This window comes from Scyliorhinus canicula, chromosome 12 (genome assembly GCF_902713615.1).
Source record: "Scyliorhinus canicula chromosome 12, sScyCan1.1, whole genome shotgun sequence".
Lineage (NCBI taxonomy): Eukaryota > Metazoa > Chordata > Chondrichthyes > Carcharhiniformes > Scyliorhinidae > Scyliorhinus > Scyliorhinus canicula.
In genome coordinates, this window is record NC_052157.1 from 125,890,607 (window position 1) to 125,908,331 (window position 17,725).

The following is a 17,725-nucleotide window of genomic DNA, read 5'->3' on the forward strand; positions in this document are numbered from 1 at the left end:
TTTCAAATCGTCCCACTGCATCTGTAACCAACATCTTTATTCTATGTTGGCAGTAGGATGGCAAAGCAGACAAAACCCCTGAAGCAGGCAGATTGGGTGGGATAATAAGAAGAGTCAACTTCTCAGAGAAGGACACCATTGCTTTTTTAGACAAGGTCTAAGAGAAGAGGCATTTTGCACAGTACAACGATCCTCCAAGCCTGGCAGAGCAGTCAGCCATGCCGTTTGGGGGAGGTGGCGCTGCAACTTTCTCATTCTCAGGTAAGCAGAGCAATACAGGAAAATTTTACGGACACCTGATCAGATCCCAACAGTGGCTAAGATACTGAACCTGGAGCCGCAACACTTTCAAAAAAATGCTAAGACTGTGCAGAAAGATCGATCGCTCGAGGAGTGATTTGCATAAGAAATGGGGCTTGTTCATTTTTACAAACAAAATGTTATTAAATCAAAAGAAAACAATATTTAAACTTCAAACCTAACAAGAACAGCTTACATGTATCGTTTAACCCGAACACATGATTTCCCTTTAAACAGCATGTAACGGGTGCGGGGCAGATGTTTTAGCCTTCGCCTCGCAGATTGCTCACAGGCGGGTACTGTTGGGGTGGAGGTCAGCTTCTCCACCCTGTGCCTTGGCATGGTGGGGAGACCTAATGGAGTTATTAACCCTGGAAAAGTTGAAAATTGCCATTAGGGAAGCGAGTGATGGGTTCCACAAGAGTTGGTGTATGTTCATTTGGGCATTTTGGAGAACTGATTACTGTTGATTGTTAAGCGGGGGGGGGGGGGGGGGGGGCTTTGTTTTGTCGGGGGTTTAATGTGTTGGGTGTGTTCTGCGTTATTGTAAAAACATAAAATGATGAAAATTGGAATAAAAATACTTTCGAACAGCACTTAACATGACATACAGCTTTGTGCTCCACTTGCACATGCAGGCAAATTTGACAATTACATACACTGAACATATTCCTGTTGGTAGTGAAGCTTTTTCAGACCTCTTTCCGAAAACCTCTCTCATTGGCAACCTTTCATGACCTCTCTCGGTCGCTTTCGAAAGCCTTCTCCCCCCACATATTCGAACAGGATTCTTTTCTCTCTCTGAGCACCGCCCAACCCCTCAAACAATGGCTCTGACCTGCGGGTGCCAGACTTGAACTCGTCATCGCTATCTGAGTTTTTGAGTACCCACTGCCTTTTACACAAAAGAACAGGGTCATACTATGAATCTGCAATTAACATCTAATTTATGGACAAAAGAGGCCATCAGATTCTGTAATAGGCTAATGCCTGGTGGATCAGAGTGTTTCAGAGGACAATGGATCTTCAGTGAATCACCCCGGCTGAACGGGGGTATCATGTTTATTCCCATTAACAAGTTTAAGTCTGAATGGGACAATGTATCTCAGACCAGGTGTAGGCGTATACCTCTGACTCAGTCATAGCAGCTTTACCCTCAGTCTGTTAACCCCTAAATTGCCCACTACATCTTTGATCCCATTTCCAGATCCACTTTCCTAACATCTCCCTTCGTTAACAAAAAGAACCAACAACCTCACCATGTGAGGTTGAGCACACACAATGATTTTTCTTCCTTCTTTTTCAACCATAGGTACCACTACAGACTTTGTACTAATGAAGTAATATACACTCTACTTTTACACTCAAGTGTGTTTAAAGGAACCTGTGCTACACACCTATCCAAACACACAGAAACAACTTGCAAAATGCTCCAAATGCATTCCTTCACTCTCACATCTCTCATTTCACCTCTGTCTTTGCACTCAACACACACTCCTCTATTGCTAGCTGTATCGTTATTTAATCATGTTGCTGCAGGATAAGGTTGTCACAGCATGAGGCAGAGGAAAGAGATTGGAGAGAGCTTTCCAAACCCATGATGCCCTGATCCCTCGGGAGGAGAATACGATGAATTGGCTCCAATGTTTTCAGATACCCCTGGAACATATAGATGGGCACAAGGTCAGGCAAGCCTGTAGCGTATACAATTACGCAACCGCATGTTTTGAAGATTACTGTACCATCGTCACTGTTGTCATCCACAAGGATAATTTCTTTCAGTAGATGGGCTGGCGTGTGATTTACTGCACTGTGCACAGAGCGGAGAATGACGGACAGAGCTTCATTCACAAAGATGAAAATGAGGGAAATCTGTGGCAGGTTCTTGGGGTAACTCAATTCTTTGCATCTGAGGAACAGAAAATGTAAATTAGGCTTGTTGATCTTTTAATAGCATCACCCGCACAGTCACATGGATACCAACTCTATAAATACGATGTTACACAAGAAACAAAGACATTTGCATTTCATGAGCTACACATTTGCATTTCACGAGCTACAACCTTCCTGGTGATTTGTACTTTACTGCATTATTATCTAGATTGTAATACTCCTATTTTGCAAGCTGTGAAGGGCATCTTTACTCAGTAAGATGATTTACATCCATGTGCGTTATAATACAGGGAAGCAAAGATTTAGCATGTAAAGATTTTGAAAATTCGTTACGAATCACTCAGAAGGATGAGTCATATAGATTTGACTTTTGGATTAAAATAAAACTAACAAAAAGCAGCAATTCACCCATTCATAGCACGTTCATATTTTTATGGGGTTGGCAGTGGAGAAAGGCTGAGGGAGGAAGAGGGAAGGTAGTTAAGCGTAACAAATTACTCAGTGGGGTGTCTCAATGGTTCAAACTGTTTCATGACTGCCTGACTATATCTCAGGAGAGTGTTAAGGTTTTAATGAGGCAAGGTATTTCATTTAATTCTGAACATGACTCCAAGTGATGGACAGTTTCATAGGATGTGTCACTTCTGAAGCACTATTATTGCTTAAGTCTCAAAATGCTGGGCGTGCAGGTCAAGGGCGGCACAGTGGCACAATGGTTATCACTGCTGCCTCACAGTGCCAGGGACCTGGGGTTCGATTCCAGCCTCGGATAACTGTCTGTGCGGAGTCTGCACATTCTCCCTGTGTCTGCGTGGGTTTCCTCCGGGTGCTCCTGTTTTCTCCCACAGTCCAAAGATGTGCAGGTTGGATGGATTGGCCATGCTAAATAGCCCTTTACTGACCAAAGCTGGGATTATGGCGGTAGGACTTGGGAGTGGGCCTACGTAAGGTGCTCATTCAGAAGGTGGGTGCAGACTCGATGGGCTGAAGGGCATCCTTCTGCACTGTAGGGATTCTATGATGCCACAGACATAAGGACACTTTGCAAATTGAATATTTCTGTGATAACCTAGCCGATTTTGTACTTAATGAAACATTTCTGCAAATACTCTGGCATGAAAAATCAGACATACTTTTCACTGGGCAGCCACAGGAAGTAGACAACTGAATAAAAAGAACATTTTACCGAGAAGAATCCGCATGAGATGTAAATTGAAAAAAATGTATGAAAGATGGGCTGCAATTTAAATCTGCAAGCTCCAGATGGGTGGACGAGCAGTTTGTGAATTGTCACCATTTTTAATTCCTCATAAGGTCTTGTAAGACTTCTTACTGTGCTCATCCCAGTCCAACGCTGGCACCTCCCCATCATGTTTTCTGAAGGCAACAAAAGTTCCCCTTTCCACCACCGAGTGTGAAGCCTGCCAATTTCTTTGAGGCAATCTCTTGCTGAGAGGTCAACAAGCCACCACAGGCTGCGTTAAATGGCTACATCAAGGGACTACAAGGCAGGTGAGTTCCAGATGAGTTATCCTCCACCCTGCTATATTTTTTTAATTCGATGGACTGAGGCGCAAGTAAGTGTCCATGTAGGCCACTCTCCTTTTCAGGAGCATTCACCTCTCGGTCTGAGGCTGAATATTGCTACAAGTCCTCGTATTGGGCCTCTTGCTTCTTTGCTCCATCCACTGTCCTTAACAGGAGGAGACTGGAGGTGATTTCTTAATTGGCTGCCTCTGGGAAGATTGCAACAATTGTCCCTCCATAGCCACTTCCAATTTCCCAATCTGGAATTATGGATGATGTCGGAATCGTGACCCACCCAGAAATTTTGATTCCCTCTCATTTCCCCTTCAAAGACACAAATACGTATTTTCACACACGCAAGAACCCAGTTCATTTACAATGAGCATTCTCTGGACCCAACTTCAAATTGCATGGAAAAAAACTAACATAAATTTTATATTAGCAAAATATTTTGCCACCGCTGCAACTACTTCACCTTGCTTTTCCAGAAGGAAAACCTGTATTTTTAAAGGATTTTCTTCTATCCATTGGACACAGTAATGTCTACATTTTTCATAAAGAAGGAAAACAAGAATCCTATTGCTATGGAAACAAATCTTATACCATGGGCTGGATTCTCTGATTCTTGGGCACCCAGCTCTAGCTGCCGATACGGCCCGGAATATTGCCAGGTCCGTGGCCACGCATACGCACGGCAGCGACCTGCAGCGGCCACGCCATGCAACATGGTGGTGACCACTCACAGACCTGGCCCGCAAAATAGTCCCCCCTTTGGCCGGCTCGCGCACCCCGGACAAACCCCCCCACAGTGCCCTAGCCCCATTAGCGCCCCCCCAACCCCCCGCGGATGGCCCTCCTCCAACTGTGGCGGCGTTGGACTGAGTCCGCAGCCGCCATGCCGAGTTCCCGCGTAGCTGAGACAACACGTGTCCCGCGCCGTCGGGAACTAGGCCGGTTGGGTGTGGAGCACGGCAACGCCCTGAGGCCGTCGATACGTGGCGCAGCGTACTCACAGAGCTACTTTGGAGGAAGCGGAGCATCGCGAAAGCAGCGTCGTCCCCAATTCAATTGGGAACTTTGATTCTCCGGCCGATCGCAATTTCGGAGTCGGTGACCGTAGAATCCAGCCCCATAGCTTTCATTGTTCAATGACATAACCAATGATACATCAGATTGAGAATATATTTCATTCAAAGTTTTAGTTGAAACTGGGGCAAATTTGAAATCCATATTAATTGTCACACCGCAGCAGAAACTGTATGAAGTCTATTAAGCTGAGTTGTCAGAAAGAACCAGCTCTTGTCATTCCAGAAGTGCACAGAGGTCATTTTAACTTTGGTGCATAATGCAAAATAGGCAATATCAAATTGGTTGCCTGTTACAATTCCAGGGCAAATTCCCCTTCCATTCACTTCAATCAAGAGGAAAATTGGGACCAGTGTGTAACAAAGAGGAAAATTGGGACCAGTGTGTAACAAAGAGGAAAATTGGGTCCAGTGTGTAACAAAGTGTGAGATTTTACCAGCAATCAGCAAAGGCTGGGAAATGTGGCTTTGAAGCTGCCGACAGCAATTGCAACTTTCCCCGCCATATAGTGCAGGACTTGCAGGGGGAGAAAAAACATCAAGGAGTGGGTCCCATCATGTATCACTGGCAGGGTGGCCCCTGATTCACCCGTCCTGCCAGCAACTTAATAACTCAATGATTATGGCACTGCCCAGGTAATGCCTAATGCCAGGGGGAGTGCCAGGGAGTGGGATGATAGGGGAAAGATGTCAATGAATGCAAATTATGTTGAATATGGGGAATGCGCCCTGTCCCTGACCATCGTGTCACATGTTTATGTCGACGTAAAATGCAAGTTGGCTTTCTCACGGTATTTTTATCTTGTTTCTGTTGCCGAACCCACCCGACGCGATGAAGACTGAAAAATCCTGACCCAACTCTAAGATTCTTTTACACCATTGTCAAAGGCTAACATTATGCTCATTTAGCCTGAAAACTATTACAGTGTCAGCAAACTTTAACTGTTCATTGCTATAGGCCATTAATGCATTTCAAATGTTTACAGTATTAATTAATTATTCATCTTTTAAATAGTTCCCCCTTTCGGATATGAATATATGAATAATTTATGCCGACTTCACCGGGGGCGGGGGGAGTAACACTTTATTAACTTCAAATTTCTATTGGACGAGCTATCCACTCAGTGAGGGGGAAGAGTTGCAATAATATCATATGAACAATTATACATGTTCATTTTAAGCACCTTGCTTAGCCTAGACCACTTACTAAATGCACTGGGCAAAACCCTGCCAGAACATCATAATGGAGGGCATTACCGATAAAATGGTAGCAAGAGATCCATCCAACCTGAAATCAACATCAGCAACTTTAGATATTAATTGCCAAATTCAGGTTGATAATGCAATGAATCACAGGCAGCTGAGGCTGGCTTGTGTAGTGTTTTATATTCCATTATCTCTGGGCACGTAGTAAAGCTTCAAATATGGGCAATCAACTGAAAGCATATTCAGTCAAGGTAAGTGTTTCACATCAGTTTGAATACGGGAGTTGGAGATGCTTCCTTCATTATCCATTGAACATTGTTCAATGCAGGTTACTCCAACACAGAGACTGAAGCAGTAATTATGTTAGTAGAAGGTGAGGTATTGTTGAATGTTTTTATGTACTGATAGTTTATTCCTTTTCATTTAGACTTGGGATCCAAAGATTATAGAATAAATTCCAAATAAGATCTTTACTAAAATATTTTGCCCAATTTTATCCAAGTGATGACTCAGTGTGAAACAGTCAGCGTTAATAGGAATTATGTTTACACATGATGTGCTAAACTTGGCAATCAAACCTCCTATGGGTCATCATCAGGTGATGTGTTATTAATATCCAGTTACTGTACTGACCGGGAGGTCGGTTAGTTCAGTTGGCTGGTGGGTGACGTGGGTTCAATGCCCGTACCAGCTGAGGCCTTCCTTGAAGGCCTTGCCTGAGGTGTGGTGACCCTCAGGTTAAACCACCATCAGTCAGCTCTCTCTCAAAAGGGGAGAGCAGCATTTGGTCCTTGGGGTACTGACCTTGTCTGATTGACTTTTGCTCAGCATGATTACATAACATAAATGAATGAACAGCAGAAAAGGAGCATAAACATTTAAAAAATTACTTCCTATCCTTTTTGCTCCAGATTTATTCATATCTTAGATCACTGTTTCTACATCTTCAAGACCCTCAATCCTAGCCCTTTTATTCATTCATGGGAAGTGGGGATTTGCTGGCTGGGCCAGAAGTTAATGCCCATCACTGATTGCCCTTGAACTGAATGGCTTGCCAGGCCATTTCAGAGTCACCAATCTCAATTGTAGCCCTGCAGCATCACACCTTCAGACGGCATTTTGAGTTTATGCCATCAAATAAATGTACTGAAAACAAAAAAAAGTAAGTAAATCCAGACAATATATGTGAGTATACAGACTAATAATTCTGCTGCCAAACTCCTGGAGTGAAAAAGCAATTATTGAATTGCAATTCTAAGCCAACCTTTAGCCAAAGAAAAAAAACAATGAAATGCTCTTCTCAAATGTCTTGTCATTATGGGAGCCTATATTAATATGAATGATTTCTTGCAAATGTCAAACCCATTTCCCTCTCCCTCAGGAATTTCAAAGCGTTTCAATTTGTTCTCCCAACTATTCTCAGACTGACTCAATAGAAAGAGAATCGCTCATTTCATATCCCAAAAATGAGTAACTAGGATATCCTAGAATACAAATATCCCACCACTCTGATTTAGTTACATACAGAACGGAGCAATCATTGTTTAAATTTGATTCGGCAAATTCAAAGGAAAGTCATAAATTGATTGACTGGTGTGTATTGCTGCATAGGGACAAAATCTATACCACTGGGAATTTTCAAAACTTTTAAAACACTAACTACTAATAATAAGCAACAATGGAGTAGCTGGTGAATCTTACCTTTATATTAAATAAGGTTTATAACCACAAGTAAGGAGTATTAAGTATTATGTGGAAAGCTCCCTAATCGCCACATTCCGGCGCCTGCTCGGGGACACGGAGGGGGAATTCAAACGCCCAAGTATCCTGACAGCACGTCTTTCAGGATTTGTGGGAGGAAGCTGGAGCACCTGGAGGAAACCCACGCAGACTCAAGGAGAATGTGCAGACCCGGCACAGACAGTGACCCAAGTCGGGAATCGAACCTGGGACCTGGCGCGGTGAAGCAACAGTGCTAACCACTGTGCTATTGTGCTGCCCAATTCAGAACATGAGCAACTGTATAACGATGGTACATCCTTCATGCAATTGTTCCGGGACCTGTTTGTGGCCAACGTACAAGAGGAAGAATAGTCGGGGGAAGGTAGCCGGCGGAGAGGGGGGGGCTACGGGCTCGTTACGGGGGTTTGATGGTTAGCTAAGGCCCAAAGCCAAACTAAATAAATGCCAATAAACATGTTGGGGAATGTAAAATATGTATGCCGGCGAAAAGGGGGAGGCCACAGTTATTACTACGAAGATGCTCACCTGTAAATATATATGTTAATTTTTGCGTGTTTTTTTTTTTCTCTCTCTCTAACAATTTGTAATTTGTTCAATATAAAACATGAAAACTGAATAAAAAACATTTATAAAAAAACGATGGTACATCCATGAGATTGAGAGCTTCATGGGTAGAGTCATAGTGTTGACAGTATGGAAACAGGCCCTTCGGCCCAACTTATCCATGCCACCCATTAAGCTAGTCCCAATGGCCTGCATTTGGCCCATATCTCTCCATATCCATCTTACCCATATGACTGTCTAAATGCTTTGTACTACTGCTTCTGGCAGCTCGTTCACCCTCTGTGTGAAATAACTGCCCCTCTGGACCCTTTTGTATCACTTCCCTCTCATCTTAAACGTATGCCCTCTAGTTTTAGATTCCCCTACCTTTGGGAAAATATGTTGACTATCTACCTCATTTATGCCCCTCATTATTTCATAGCCCTCCATAAGATCGCCCCTAAGCCTCCTGTGCTCCAGGGAAAAAAGTCCCAGTCTATCCAGCCTCTGCTTATAAATCAAGCCATCAAGTTCAGGTAGTATCCATAGCACTTTTGTAGATTGGAAGTGCGATCGAATGGCCTCATTGCACCCGACTTGTTGACGCAGCGAGGCTGTTAAATCTCACGAGATGTCGCTCGCACGATTTGTAACACTCGGAACGCCTCACAAGCTCGAATGAGATGTCGCAATCTGGATCTCGCCCTTGCTGGGCGGGATCTAGATTTACATATTTAAGTGAGCAGTTAGGCTCACTTAAATATGTGTGCACCGGATTACCCCAGTGCCCTTGATTGAAGCCTGCGCGTGGGAGACCTCGCCATGGCACACAAACATGGATCAAGCATAACTGCATCTGGGAAGGGGGGTCTCCCAGTCCAATGGAGATCCCCGGTAATCGGGCTCTGGGCAGGGTGGTACCCTGGCACTCCTGCCACCACGTAGACACTTTGGCACTTCCAGCCTGTCCATGCCAGGGATCGAGCTTGGGGTGCCCTGCCTTTATGAGGTGGTGTGATAGGGGCTGCGAGGACCCCCTAACATGTAAATTGGGGCATTGGGGGGTCCAGAGGCCACGGTGGGTCAGAGGATCGGGGCAGAATTTAAGCTCAGCTCGTTAGTGCAGGAAATGAAGATAAGTGTGACCTCGGGAGGGCATTCCTCGTTGAGGCCAAAAAATACCAAAGTCGCATTTGACAGCAGGATCGTTCTCGCCGAGAAACTCCACGCTATTTGCAGCCAAAAGGGGACTGTTTATTTGGCGTTAAATCGTGCCCGTGCTCACCTTGCAGTGTAAGAGTATGCAGGCAGCGAGGGAATAAGTGACCACCAGACAGTCAAAAAGGGTCCCCTGAGTGAATTCCACTCTCCAACCAATGTTTATTTCTGAAACTAATGAGAATGAGGGTTCATCTGGAGAGTGCAGTCAGAGCTAAGTCCACAGCACCATAGATGGCTCAGCTGTACAGGAGGGTATAAGTATGACTCGAAGATCAATAGCGATAGGTGGTGCTTGGATAGTTTGGGGTTTCTGCAATGGTGCAAATTACATAGGCAGAAAGGGAGATCTGGTGCTGCAAAAGCAATTTATTGATTTAGGTAGGAAATTTGCTCAGTAGGTCGAGTAGGTCTCAAAAGTAGTAATCTCCAGTTTGGATCTGGTACCATGCGCAATTGAGTATAAAAATAGGAGGATAAAGACCATTAGACTATAAGATGTAGCAACGGAGGCAGGCCATTAGGCCTATCAAGTCGTCTCCATAATGAGAGCATGACTGATCTGATATGGTAATCATTAACTCCACTTTCCCACCTTATCCCCATAACCCTTGATTCCCTGACTGATTAAAAATCTGTCTATCTCAGCCTCGGACATACTTAATGAATGCATGCCAAGAAAGATGGTGTAGGAGGGAGGGCTTTATATTCTTGACACATTGGGAGTGGCCCGTGGGGAGATAGGACCTGTATAGACTGGACAGGTCACACCAAAGTAGAGCCAAGATTGCGGGGAATTTTGCTAATGCTATTGGGGAGAGTTTAAAATAACTTGGCAGATGTGCATGGGAACAGGAGATAATATCAGAGAAGAATACCAAGGTGCAGAGAGCACTAAGAGAGGCAGAAAACACTAGAGTAACAAATAAAAAGATAATAGGTGGAATCAGGAGAGGGGAGAAAAAAATAAAATCCAAATCAGTGTTACAGTGCATATATGTGAATGCCCAGAGTAATACGATTAGTGAGTGATGTACCATCAATTCGACTCAAGACACATTTAGGATCCGAACTGTGGCTTTAATCAACTAGTTGTTAGCCCGGTGGTCGACTACAAAGAATGACCGACTACCGGGAACTCTGGGTACTTATACCCCACCTCGGAGGCGGGGCCTACTTGCCTCTCGACCAATTGGAGAGCAGTCACAAGACTAGTCCCAACCAATCGGACGAGAGGCACATGACCAGCCAGAGCCAATGGGAAGCCAGTGCTCTGCACCATTGACAGTGATCATATCCATACCACCACAGTGAGGTACAGGCACTGTAAATATGGAGCAAGTGTGAAACTCCCGCCCGAGATTGTGTTGTTAACACGAGATAACGCTGGCCGGCCAATTAATAACCATCCAGCGTAAATGGGCTCTGAAAAAGGCTGAGTGCTGCTGGGGAGGGTGGGAAGAGTGTGAGTACCAAAAAAAGAGAATGTGCGGGCTGGCACTTCCAATTTGCTCCCTTAGGGGTTCAGGTGCTGCGAATCTGTAAAAAATAGCAGTCAAAAACAATACCAAGATTGTCGAGGCAGCACAATCCGACACAGACCCCAGTCCCCAGACACATTTGCTAATTTTATTTGAGCCCTGACATGCATTCCGCCTTGAACTGAGGTTGAAGCTGAACCATAAAAGCCCCTAGCCAATGGGCCAGCCCACCAATTTTAAAAGCAGACAGACTGTAAAATTGCATTCAATTGGTGTTCAATTCATTTCAAATGGCTTCTTGTCGGCGGGTACATTACCAACTTACGCACGCACCCGCTGACTGAAATATCACGTGAGGGCGCAATGATGTTGGGTCACCCACTCAGCAAATTCTCACGTGATTTCATGGGCTTCCAGGTCGAGCACGCACCCAGATTTTATATGTAAAATTCTGGCCATGGTCTTGTGGCTATAGCAGAAACCTGGCTCACAGAAGAGCAGGACTGGGTGATAAATATTTCTGGAACGAACGTGTTCTGGAAAGTCAGGAAAGGAAGAAAAGGGGAGGGGTAGCAGGGGAGGGGTAGCAGTACTGATTAAGGAGAGCATTTCAGCTCTGAAAATAGAAAAAGATGCCCTAGAGAGATCAAGGACAGAATCTACTTGGCTACAGTTAAAGAAAGGAGAAAGGTGCGATTACATTGCTCTGTGTAGTCTAACTAGTGGGAAGAATGTGAAGGAACACATTTGCAAGGTAATGACAGAGAGGTGCAAGAGTTCCTAAAGTGTGTTCAGGAACATTTTCTACAACAGCGTGTATCCAGTCAAAAAAAGGAGGCACGGCTGGACCTGGTTCTTAAGATGAGGTGAGCCAAGTGGATCCAGTTTTAGGAAGAGAATAGTTTGGGGGTGAAGATCACTGTATCACAAGGTTTAGTCTGAAAATGGAAAAGGACCAAGAATAATTCAGGGTAAAAATAACTAACTGAGGAAAAGCAAATGTAAATGGGGTAAGAATGGATCTTAGCCAAATATACTGGAGTCAAAGTGTGGCAACTCCCTTTAAGTGAGGGGGCTCCATGGATCATGTGACCTGTTTGTGGCCAATTGCGCAGGAGCACACGGACCCCGGCCAATGGGGAGTTTGCATGGGGCCCTGCTTGCAGTGTGAACCAGGGAGCTGGGGTGTTAAGATCTGTTGTGTGGTGTTCTGTGCCGGTTACTTGACTGCCTTTGCCTTTCCTTAATAAACCCCCTTGTAACCTACTGGAAGCCTCCAGTGTATGTCTCAAGCCATCACACAAAGGTTGGTAGGAAAAACAGTAGCTGAACTTCAAAGAAGAGATACTTCAGGCAGAGTCAATATACATTCCCTCGAAATCATAAGTAAGGAAAAACAAATGGTGCTCTCCCTGGATGTCAAAAGAGATATAAATTAACGTAAGAAAGAAAAAGTATGCTGATGGCAGATGTCAAGTGGAAAATACAATTGAGAACCAGACGAATATAAAACGTTTTTTTTTTTGGGGGGGGAGGGGTGAAAAGACAAATAGAAGAACCAAAAAAAAAGTGAAATGAGACAGCAGCTCACACAAAAGAGAATCCCCAAATCTTCTATTGGAATCTAACTAGTTAAAGTGTAGTAAAGGTCTGATAAGGGAGCAAAAAGGGGATGTTTGCATGGAGGCTGAGATATTAAATGAGTAATTTGCATCTTTACCAAAGAAGAATATATTACCCAGGCTATGGTGAAAGAGGAGGTAATTCAGATACTAGCAGGGTTTAAAATTGATGAGGAGGGGTTATTGGATTGGCTGCCTGTCCTTAAAGTTGATGCTGCACCAAGATTGGGTGAGAGTCATCCAAGGATATTGAGGGAAATGAGAGTGAAAATCATGAATGCACATGGCCATAATTTTTCAGTCTTCTTCAGATTCGGGGGTGGTGCCAGAGGACTGGAGAATTGCAAACATTACAGTCTTGTTCAAAAAAGGGTGCAAACATAAGCCCATCTACAAATACAAGCCAGATAGTTCAACTTTGGTGATGGGGGAACTTCTCAAAACAATCATTAGGGACAGCATCAATAGTCGCATGGACAAATGCGGGCAAATTAAGAAAATCCAACATGGATTTCTTAAGGGAAAATCATGTTTCACTAACTTGCTGGGGTTTTTTTTGAGGAGGTCACAGCGAGGGTTGATGTTGTTGATGTGATATACATGGACTTCCAAAAGGCATTTGATAGCAGTGCCACACAATAGACTTTTGAGCAAAGTGATGGACGCAGAACCAATTTAAATCAGCAAAGAAGGATGTGCGATGATAAGCCAGATGTGGGATGTGATATAGAAAGCAGAATTTAGGAGTTAGGTTTAGGAAGCTAGTTGGCCATTAGAGCAAGCAAATCAGATAAAACCATCAATGTGGGAATGGGCTGAAGTCCTTCTAAAAGGCGTCCGGAAAGCACTGAAATTGGCTTTACAGGGCCATACCAAGTTTCAGGTAAATGTACCTTTACATTAGGACAATACATGAACAGATGATGCTAGAAACACACAACATCCATGGAGAGGACAGGTGGTTCACTCTATTAGTCCATGTTCTCCTTTAAAACCTATGAGCAATGCATTATGCATGACATAATACATTGTCCTTGTATATCAGTGTATCCTTTACCTTAGCCTCACCACTGGCAACCATTTTTCAACCGTCTTAACACTAAGCTCTGGATTTCACTCAACAGATCTCTTCCCCTCTCCTCCCCTTTTAATACACTGCTTAAAATATATCAACCTTTGTCTGATTCTATCACCGTAAAGCATCTTAAGACATTTTGCTAGCTTTTAAGGTGCTAAACAAGTCAAGTTATTGTTGATGTACCCAAAGCAATGCCATAATTGTTACATCCACAAACAAAAGAAAATCATAATGTAAGCTAGTCTGTGAACTATTGTTGAAGGGTAAAAACTGCAAAGCTGTGGGGGCAGCAGGGTAGCATGGTGGTTAGCATAAATGCTTCACAGCTCCAGGGTCCCAGGTTCGATTCCTGCTTGGGTCACTGTCTGTGCGGAGTCTGCACGTCCTCCCCCTGCGTGCGTGGGTTTCCTCCGAGTGCTCCGGTTTCCTCCCACAGTCCAAAGATGTGCAGGTGAGGTGGATTGGCCATGCTAAATTGCCCGTAGTGTCCTAAAAAAGTAAGGTTAATGGGAGGGGGGTTGTTGGGTTATGGGTATAGGGTGGATACGTGGGTTTGAGTAGAGTGATCATGGCTCGGCACAACATTGAGGGCCGAAGGGCCTGTTCTGTGCTGTACTGTTCTAAGTTCTAAGTTCTGTGTCATGTTCCTGGGATAATATTATACACAGGGTTAAATATTGGAATACTCCAGCCTATCATCAGGACTTCACTGGCAACAAAACATGTGAGATTATTGCTGATTAGAGCACTGCTATCATGTTCTTCCCACTGAGTGTAAGGGTCTGCTAGTGATGAGTAGCCTTGAAAAATTAATCTCATTATTTCTATTTTGTCAACAGCTCCATGAATCGCCTTGGATATAATGTGGAGCTCCTTAAGCTTTGGGAGAAAAAAAACCCAACTCTCAGAAAGTCAAAGTCAGCCCAAACTAATTGGAGAAAATGTGCTGGAAACCAATCCAAGACATTAAAGGAGTCATGAGCATTATCACCATGAGCTGAAGTAGCTCAACTGGGGAATGGACCCAATGCCAAGTCAGAAGCTTTTACGACCCAAATGTGAGTTTTCTTTCAGCTTAGCTTCTTACATTGTTTCTTACTTGTAAGCAGCAAATTTATCATTAAGATTACTCCTAAATCGGGAGACATATATGATCATGGTATGGGCGGCATGGTAGCACTATGGTTAGCACTGTTGCTTCACAGCGCCAGGGACCAGGGGAGGCATTCCCTAACCCCCCCGGGCCGGGTCGGAGAATCACCGGGGGGCGGCGTGAATCCAGTCATGCCGCCGGCTGCCGAATTCTCCGGCGCCGGTTTTTGGGCGAGGGCTGGAATCGCGTCGCGGCGGTCGGGGGCCGTTGGCAGTCACCCCCCCTGGCTGACAGAGGCCCTTCAGTGCCGGTTGCCACGGCGCCAAGCCCTTCCGCGCCAGCTGATGTGGCGCCAACCCCGACGGCGCTAGCCTAGCCTCTGAAGGTGCGGAGGATTCCGCATCTTCCGGGTGGCCCGATGCCGTAGTGGTTGACGACACTCCTCGGCGCCGGTATGCCGGGTAGAGGAGAATCCCACCCCAAGATTCGATTTCCCGCTTGGGTCACTGTCTGTGTGGAGTCTGCACGATCTCGCCGTGTCTGCGTGGGTTTCCTCCGGGTGCTCCGGTTTCCTCCCACAAGTCCCGAGAGATGTGCTTGTTTGGTGAATTGGACATTCTGAATTCTCACTCTCTGTACCCGAACAGGCACCGGAGTGTGGCGACTAGGGGATTTTCATAGTGACTTCATTGCAGTGTTAATGTAAGCCTACTTGAAATGAAAATGAAGATGAAAATCGCTTATTGTCACAAGTAGACTTCAAATGAAGTTACTGTGAAATGCCCCCAGTCGCCACATTGCAGCGCCTGTTCGGGGAGGCTGGTACGGGAATTGTGACAATAATAAAGATTATTATTATTTCTGATATACCAATAACGAGACCAGTGTCCATCACAGATCAGGCAGCCCACTTTGCTGATTGGTTTATAAACCAGGGTGGAAAAATAATCAGAACTCTAACAAAAGATATTGAGGAAAATCAATTGATTAAAAATGTCGGAACCCAAGCAATTGAATCATTTAAAATATGTTTTCATATGTTTTGAGCTGCCATTTTTTCCTCTAGCTAGCCAAAGATGCACAGATAAGAAATGTTTGTAGCTTATCACAGTCCATGGAAAATCTTCCAGCATTTATTGTAATCTGTACAATTCAAAGCTGGTCCTTCCTTAGGCTAGAACAATAATCACTCAATACTTACTTGTTCCCAGATTTCACATAAACATAGCTTTACTTCAGCAACAGGCTAGCTTAAAGAGAGGGACGCTGAAAACAAAACCCATGAACAGAGAGAACGACACACACACTCACACTGATGTCAGCACGAGTGACGAGTACAGGAAAGGGAGGAGAAGGCAAGTAAAAATGGAAACAAGAAGAAGTGGCAAAGGGGATATAGGCCCCAGCTCTCAGCAGCCTGCATGGAGAATAAAACAGGGCCACATAGAGGGTACCAGCAGTATTCTGTTGAGGGACCCTCACCACCAACACCAACTTGTTCTGCTTGCAACCCGCCTACCCTACAGCCCCTCCCTCACAACCAATCCCTGCAGCTGCATGAGAAGGTGGATAATGGCGATGTCTTTTGTGATTTAGGTGCCCTCTGGTCCCATGTGAATTAGATGACACCCCAATTACCCCATAAAACCTAGCAGGGACAGCACGAAGAACACAGCAAGCATGTCTGGCAGGGTGATGGTGTTTAGAATTTTGCAGTAATTCTTTGAAAGCAAATCGTGTTGACAGGAATCACTGCCCTCAAAGCTCTCTGCTGCAATGTGAAAACAACACTCTGCTAATTAGTAAAGTAAGAACATTCGAGACAAAGGGAAATTAATGAAATAGATATTAATATAGAAAGGTGTGATGTCTGCTTTCAACTGCGAGAAAAGCTGTGAATAAACATCATGGGAAAAATCTAGCCTGCCTACTCGGTAATCCCACTGAAGTGTGAGTATGAAGGTGGAGAAGAAGGGGCAGTCCGCAGAGGAGGAGGAAGGTCCTTGGGCCATGGATGGGACATCGGGCTAGGGATGCCCTCATAGACTCAAGCTGGCGACGAACAGGACTAAGGGTGAGAATATCTCCAACTGTGGGGACAGCTATCTTAGCAGTAGTGTAGTTTTCCATGATGAATCCCGATACCGTGGGCAGGGCTTTAAAGCCATTGGCCGGACTCTGCAGGAGAACGATGATGACTTGCACTGAGGACAGAGCGATGCTCCTCTCTCCTTCAGCGATATGTCTGCCTGACAGGGAGCTGGACGTGACCTGCCAATGGACGGGTTTATCATGGAATTTCGAGACGCAGGGTAAGCTCTCAGCTGCTACAGCCACGTCCGAGGTCAGGGGTCATGGTGTGTTCCTCCATCTCACCATCCAAGTTGGGTCAACCTCTCTACACTCTGTCAGCTCTTGGCAGCACCATCACAGGAGACAAGTGGCTGGACTGAGAGGCCTGAGCCTTGATGCGGGGGGGGGGGTGCAGGCGGGCATCCAGCAGCCAAGGGGCCAAAGAGATAATCTTCAGCCCAGGAGTGGCCTAGCTTTAGTCCAAAATTGAAGTCTTCTCTTCACCTCCCCCCATCTCAACACAGTCAATGGGAAAAAAAATGAAGCTCTCCCCCCTCTCAACACAGAGCACCAGGCACCAACCTTCCGATGTTAGACATTCTTTTCAGATAATCATTAAATCCCTACAGTGCAGAAGGAGACCATTTGGCCCATCGAGTTTGCACTGGCCCTTGGAAAGAGCACCCTATTTAAGCCCAGGCATCCACCCTATCCTCGTAACCCAGTAACCCGACCTAACCTTTTGGGCACTAAGGGGCAATTCAGTATGGCCAATGCACCTAACCTGCACATCTTTGGAGTGTGGGAAGAAACCGGAGCTCCCGGAGGAAACCCACGCAGTCACGTAGAGAAAGTGCAAACAC

The 17,725-nt window shown here is 45.0% G+C and overlaps 1 protein-coding gene across 1 annotated transcript in view; it reads right to left on the bottom strand.

Moving 5' to 3' along the window:
• Positions 1-17,725, bottom strand: part of galnt17 (polypeptide N-acetylgalactosaminyltransferase 17) — a 451,348-nt gene that overhangs the window by 331,590 nt on the left and 102,033 nt on the right. Inside the window, exon 3 of the mRNA XM_038814051.1 lies at positions 2,043-2,209. Within this exon, the coding sequence (XP_038669979.1) occupies positions 2,043-2,209 (167 nt within the window). The remainder of the gene's footprint in view (positions 1-2,042; positions 2,210-17,725) is intronic.